Source organism: Gobio gobio (assembly GCF_949357685.1).
Source record: "Gobio gobio genome assembly, chromosome: 10".
NCBI classification, from domain to species: domain Eukaryota; kingdom Metazoa; phylum Chordata; class Actinopteri; order Cypriniformes; family Gobionidae; genus Gobio; species Gobio gobio.
In genome coordinates, this window is record NC_137116.1 from 29,566,154 (window position 1) to 29,573,753 (window position 7,600).

The following is a 7,600-nucleotide window of genomic DNA, read 5'->3' on the forward strand; positions in this document are numbered from 1 at the left end:
AACTTATTTTAACAAGGACACTTACATTTTTTTAAGTAATAATTACTGTTCTTTTGAGCTTTCTATTCATCAAATGGTCCTAAAAATGTATGTACGGTTTCCACAAAAATAATTGTATAGTTCCAAAATTGATAAGTAATGTTTCTTGAGCAGCAAATCAGCATATTAGAAGGATTTCTGAGGGATCACGTGACACTAAAGACTGGAGTAATGATGCTGAACATTCAGATTTTCTATCAAAGGAAAAAAATACATTTTAAAATGTATATTAAAATAGATTTTTTTTTAAATGCATTAATATTTGACAATATTGCTGTTTTACTGTATTTTGATCAAATAAATGCTGCCACGGTAAACATAAGTATCTTCAAAAATATAAAACAATATGATGTAGAATTCTCATAATTGTAAATTGTGTATGTATTTTTGATATTTAGTCATTTCTGATTATTTGGACATAAGGAGGGTGGCTTCAAAAGATGTTTGGGGGCTCTTGTGGCCAGAATCTGTCGGTGAAATCATAAAGAATTATGATTTATTTGATTATAAAGAAAACTACATTCACAACTGCATTAAACAAATGAATCCATCATTTTATTTACATATTGAAATGAGTGAACCACATAGCTTACAAAAGATCTTATCAAAAAAATAATAATAATAATAATTTAAAGTGCATTGCTTGAATGAAAATAGATAAATAAATATTCACAAAAACAAAGGAAATAACACTTTATAAAAAAATAAAATACATTTGCAAACGGCTTTAGTGCCTTTATCTATCGCAACACAACTGAACTTTTTTTAAATTTAAAATGACCTAGGATCACAGTATGTCAGGTCTTTGCCCTTTAAAGCTTTCTTGAGACAATTAGACTAACTTCATGGAAAAACTTGACATTTACCACACAGAAGACTAACCACATGTCACAGCCATATAAGGTCACAGCATCAGTCACTGCAGTCAAATGGAACATTGACTGATGCAACGTGATGATCTGCAGACATACGTCTTAAACATACACTATTGTTGAAACCTAAATGAAAACTAAATGCTTTAGCAGACTATATTACTCTTAGCAAAAGAGGTTTGACAGGACAGAAGTTGTTTGTCTGTTTCATCAATATCCCAGATAAGTTATCTTGGGTGGATGTTATAAGATCACAGTTGTCAAGTACACAATGTCACAATGACATGTGACTATTACATTTTCCATGAGGGCTATTGGGTGTAGCAGTGTGTCAGCGACACTCCGTTGTCGTTCGGAAACGACAACTATTTATAGTTTGTATTGCCATAAACAATCAAGAACATGTAGTCAGTTGATGCCGTCTACAACTTTACCCAAACAAGTTGAGTTATGCCATGGTGTTAGTTTACAGGGTGAGAAGGTCTCCTTATTAAGAGTCTCACATGTCAGTTTGTACACCCATAGCATTGAACAAAACGTCCTTTAAGCACCTTTGTAGATTTGTCACAGCGTTTGAGGTTAAAGCTGCGACCAGTTGGAAAGTTAGTGGGACCAGTTCAAGATTTCTTAAAACGCAGTGCCACTGTTTTCTCTGTCTATTACAGAATAGGGGCACAAAACATCCGTTTCGAATTGCAGAAGTTGGCCCATGAAAGCTAGATTTGGTGAGATGACTTGTCGGCGGCGTTTTACAAAGTCAAAGGCCTCGTCCAGACGCACACGTCGAGCGTGTATGAGGTACGCCAGGCAGATGGTGGCTGACCGAGAGATTCCTGCTTGACAGTGGACCAGCACTCGTCCGCCACTCTCTTTTATCGACTCTGCAGATGTAATGAAGGTGAGTGTTAGTTTAGCTCATCGTTATTTTTCTGAAGGATTCTGAAATCTCTTTTTACCATTAGGGCTTACCAATAAAGTGGATGGCCTCTGGAAAGAGCACGCGTATGTCTGCGGCCAGACTGTCCTCCACCTTCAGAGTTTTGTACTGAAGTTCCTCCTCAAACAGGTTCGGACAGGAAGAGGATACGTTGAGCACAGCCGTGATCCCACATCGCTCCAGAGTCTCTCGTCTGGACGAGTGATGCGCGCTGCCCAGAAAGAGGAAGGGGAGGATTTCGACTGGACCACCCTGGAAATCAAAAACGGATACAAATTAATGAGTGTATTCAAAAGATATCATGTGAAGAAAAAGTCACTGAATAATGAATTATGATTTTGAGATTTCTAATAGCCAACCTGATCATAGAGAGGAGTCTTTCTTCCGGACACAACGTGCTCTGGTTCAGGATAATTTGAGCACATGACAGGAGTGTTAAAGCAGAGCTCTGGATAAAGTGCTAAGAACCCGTCAAATCCACCTAGAAATGGTCAAAGAAAACATTTTGTTATTCATTTTGTACATTTCATTGTATGGGTTTGACAAATACACTGTAAAAAAATTATTTAAAAAAGCTGTTGCCTTAAATTTTTAAGTACAATCAACTTGGATGTTTAAGTAATTTCAAATTAAATTACATTTATTTTGATGAGTTAAAGCAAAGTAAAAAAAAATGGTGATAACTTATTGATCATATCTTTTTTTTTTTACAGTGTAGAGCAAGCAAACATCTCCACAATTTTTATTAGGCTTCCAAATGAAGCAAAACTCGCACAAACAAATTCAATTTTTTATGAGAAATAACCTTTGACTCAAATGTAAAACACATTTATTTTCCGGTTATTTTTTACTTGAATATTAATTTTTATGTTGCCTGACAAAACATTTTTACACTGCATAATTTTGCTGTTTGCAAATAGGCTACATGAGCTATTTATGTGTATTAAATACAATTACTTTCATTGATGTAAGATAATATAATCAGACTGAATCATATTAAATCATATCATTCCAGTTAATAAATGTTAGCATATTTTAGATCACCTGCCAAATAATGTAAATATATATAAATATAAAATATAGCAATTTAGAACTAAATTAAAGTATTCCCAAAACGAATGACATGTAGTCAGGTTGAGTCATATTGTACCAGTTAATTTAGTTACCACATCTAAATATTTAAGCCAAACCATTTTAGTGTATAAAAGAAATACATAAATTATAGCAATTTAACTGAATTTAAGTATTCCCCAAAAAACAATGAAAACAATTCTAGTTTTGTGAACTCTACCTTGTAAGAAGCATATGTGCGTCGAAGCAGACTGGACCTCTAACTTAAGGGCACTGATGAGGAGACTGGCCAGACTCTCGCTCTTCAAATCCCTAACCGACCGACTGTTGTCATCCAGGACCACCACCGGGGAGAAGTCCCCGTTCCGCAGCTGGGCCAGGAGCGACTTGTCGGCCACCAGCCATTCCAGAGACACCACGGAGCTCTTGGACCTCCGTCTCAGCATGGAATTCCAGTTGACATTACGGGACTCGAGGATGTGCGCTCGGGAGAAGCCGAGGAAAGGCCGGCAGTCCAACACGATGCATCCCCCGGACGCGAAGAGCTCAGAGGGAGTCCGCAAAATATGAACTAACTCACTACCTGAGATCTCGAGAGGGTCGCCGATGCCCATGATGACCTCTCCAGACAAACAACAGTCGTGAATAAACGGATATTCTTCACAGCATCAACAAGCGCGTTCAATATATGGGAACGTAGGCTATTTTGTCCACTGGAAATTAAGTACTATAAACAAAATAAATGACACAAAACAATACTATTCTGTCCGTAGAGGCCTGGTGTGTTTTCACAGTATTATTGCTTTAAAATGAGAATCGAATAATGTCATGTAATTTCATATAATATTCGTCTGTATCTCGTCAAAGCTTAGTTTTGAGGTCCTTTATTTGTCAGCAGATGTGATTCTATCGTACAGGCGGGGTTGGAAACAGTATTTGTATCGCGTCTCATCCGCCACAGCCACGCCTTCGTTTTCCACATAAGGAAGAGACGTCACGTACGGAAGCACCATATATGGCCCGTTGAAGACCGACATTCCAAATATGGGTCTTCACGCGCTCTCATCTCTTTTCCCACCGGCACGTGGTCGTTGGGGTTACCCGTGTTTTTTATTTTGTGACGTGAGTTTAAACAGTACCTTAGAGCCGTACAACCGCAACACACACACACACACACACACACACACGCTGGCACACGACCTATTATTACACCTCTGTGGTTGGCTTGAGGGCTTCGGGCAATGTCATAAGTCACAAGTTAGGTCGTTAAATCAGGAACATCTAACCACGCGCTGAAGGCGATGATGTTATTTTTCATGGTTGACCGTGCCATGTAATTTTGTGTGGGTAAAATAAACTGTGCTACAACTTTCCACACAGGTGTAGGCTACAGTTTCAGTGGGTGATGCAAGCTGTCAGGAGAGAAGATGCAAAAGATGCCAAGAATAGACACACACACACACACACACACACACACACACACACACACACACACACACACACACACACACACACACACACACACACACACACACACACACACACACACACACACACACACACACACGTAACATAATTTATACACAATAAGTGCTTTACATTGGCAGAATAAAGAAAAGAAAAAAATCTAAATGTCAAGTTTAAAATCATTTAAGAATGTAATGAATAATAAAAAGAACAGAAAATTAGGCCAATAAATTAAAGGTAATCATATTTTCATTATGTGTGACAGAAATTAAAATAAACAGGAGTGTATCTGTATTTGTAGGCTACATAAGTTTTATCCAATTTTTTCCTAATTTTAACAATTTTATTTAGTTATATCTGGTGTAGTGTCTCTGAGACCCCAAAGAAGTAATGTGGTATTTAAAATATTTATATATTTAATATAATTTAAAAATGTTATAAACTGTAGATGCTTTTAAACGTGGTCTTAAAACCCACCTTTTTAGCAGAGCTTTTGATTGATCTGTTACTTCTTAATTTTTCAGTTTTATTTATATATTTTTTGACTGTAGTACTTTGAGATTTTGTTTAATATAAAGTGCGTTACAAATAAAATGTATTATTGTTATTATTATTATATTTAAAACAATTTTTGAAATAGAATGAAATTAATACATTTATACATTTTGATTATAATCATAGCATCAGGAAATCGGATACATTGTCAATTATAATGTTTGAAAATGATTATGGGTATCTGAAACTCCAAACAGAAAAGATTTGATGTAGGCTACATAATATGATGATGTAATAATATATACAAAAATATACAGTACTTCACAGCATGTTAGTATTTCAACTCAACCTAAAATCACAAAGCAAAACTAAAACCAGAGGTTTATAGGTTTGAATGCAGTAGGCATATCTGCAATGTATTTAGGTCCTTGGTAATTTAATGATTTTTAAAAATAGACACTTTAAAATCAATTCTATGAGACTGGACAAACATGAAGATAAACAGATCAATTCCAAATGTACGCCTCTTTTTTTACTCCTAAGAACAAACAACACAGTGGCAGACATTAAGGAGCAGGTTGTTCTCTGGATGCTTGAATGACTCTAATAGCCCGGCCTCCCACGCATCCCCCTTATTGTGGTAGTCCAGGCCTCAGTGTCTAGCCAGCATGTTCTCAGTGCACAGCCACACAGAAGCGGCTTGTACTTGTGAATGAAATGATGTGCGGTGGAGAACTAGGCCATGTGGTATGAAGTGGAAAAACAACATGAACTCTGAATGCAGGATTATGGTCGGAATTAAACAGCCCAAGGGTCTGGATAATCTTTAACAGCAATCTGTAATCTGAGGTCACATTCACAAACACTGCATTCAGACTCTCTCTGTCTCTATATCACAAGTTATTTGTTTTTCCTTCATCCCTTTTAAATTGATTTAGTCATGTTATCTATAAGCTGGTGTGCTCCAAAACAATGACAAAAGTCGCATTTAGAAGATAAAAGCATTCAAAACATACAGTCTCTCACTTTGGCTAATATGTATCAATGATTTTGATGACATCACTCTGCACTTCAGCTTCTCATCAGATTTTCTGTCCAATCAAATGCTCCCTAGAATCTAAAGCGCCTCGCTCCCATTATAAACAGACGCTAAAGCTTTGGTTAAAATCAGTCACTTGTTCACACATTTACTAATTTCTACATGTTGAATGGCACATAGTGCAATATATACAGGATAGGGAATGATTCAGACAGTGCAAATATGCTTTCCATTGGGGCGAATTAAGTCTGGTTTCTCGTTAGTGTCTCATGAACCGCCGCAGCACACACACAGTGTGCTCCGGTCCAGAGACACGATAGCACAGAGCGGGTCTTATGCGCAAGTCTGCACACACCAGAAAACGAATTGGACCCATTTGAAAACTGCACAGAATGCTGTACTTTAAAGCGATATGGAGATTAGGAGGAGAAATGGTTAGAGAAAACTGTGGCTTTACTGAGCTCAACAGCTCTGGCCGAGCTGTGATATATAAACAAACCGCTATTGGCTATTTTTAAAAGGGGGAGGAGCTGAACGATATGTCCGCCCTTTCTTCCTGTTTCAGTGAAGACATGAATTGACATCCCAGGGCGAGGATAATTGTGAAGTCATGGTGATTAGCGTTCACTTTGGCTGGGAACTTTTTGTAATGTAATTAATTTTTTCCTAGTCAGTGTATTAGTGTTATAGAGCACAAATAACACAAGCTTCTTAATGTGCATATTCGTTTGTGCTTTATGACCTCACACTATATATTCTTCCTGGTTAATTAAAGGTACACTCAGAAAAAAAGGTACAGAGGAGGTACAATTTTGTTCCTTGAACAAAACATATAACTGTACCTTTAAAAGGTACACATTTGGTCCTTAGGGTACAATTATACCACTGTTTTCCTTTACTTAGAGCAGGGGTAGGCAAGTTCGGTTCTAGTGAGTCTCTGTCCTGCAGAGTTTGGCTCCAACCCATCTATAGAATCTCTTATTGAGAATTAACAGAGGTTTAGATGTTGATGTTTTATTGAAAATGTGTGGAAGTGTTTCCTTCATTTGGGCAGTTTGATTCTTGCCTTTTTATGTGAGTTTGTGGTTTTTGTTACAGTGTTAACAAAACTGTTCATAATCAGAAGAAGCAAAAATTGTCATGAAGAAAAATGTTTGACTAAACTCATTTGACTAAAAATCTTAATACATAATATTCTCCAACAATACTTTCTTGACACAGATCAGACATTCTGAATTTTTATTTTTAAATACATTCTAAGGGGAAAACGTTTAGACGCACACAGATATCAAGAATCAGCATAATCTCAACAATGGTTAATACTGCAATGCATGCTGGGAGCCATACGTTTTATAATGTGGTGGCTTAGTAGGGTTGGAGCTAAACTCTCCAGGACATCAGCTCTCTAGGACCGAACTTACCTACCCCTGACTTAGAGGTACAAAAATGTACCCTTAAGGGTACCACCCCAGTGACGGCCACTTGTACCTTAAAAGGTACAATTTTGTACTTTTTTTGTATTGTTGAAAGTGTAGGGTAGTCAATTTTCAGAGAGGCTATAGCAATAGCAAGCTAGCTTTGAAAGCGTAAGGCCACACCCTCACTTCAGAGCGTCTCCAAAGCCATGCCTCCTTCAAAACACATTGAACGCATACAGCAGGGAGCAAACAAAAGTGCCAC

General features: G+C 37.2%; 1 protein-coding gene across 1 annotated transcript; it reads right to left on the bottom strand.

Moving 5' to 3' along the window:
* Positions 1-511: 511 nt before the first annotated feature.
* Positions 512-3,884, bottom strand: dusp2 (dual specificity phosphatase 2). Its single transcript, XM_079827123.1, has 4 exons — positions 3,140-3,884; positions 2,208-2,329; positions 1,881-2,100; positions 512-1,792 (listed from the first exon to the last, which is right to left on the bottom strand). The coding sequence occupies exons 1-4, from the start codon at positions 3,531-3,533 to the stop codon at positions 1,539-1,541; spliced, it is 990 nt and encodes a 329-aa protein (XP_079683249.1). The 5' UTR covers positions 3,534-3,884; the 3' UTR covers positions 512-1,538.
* Between the last annotated feature and the right edge of the window lie 3,716 nt (positions 3,885-7,600).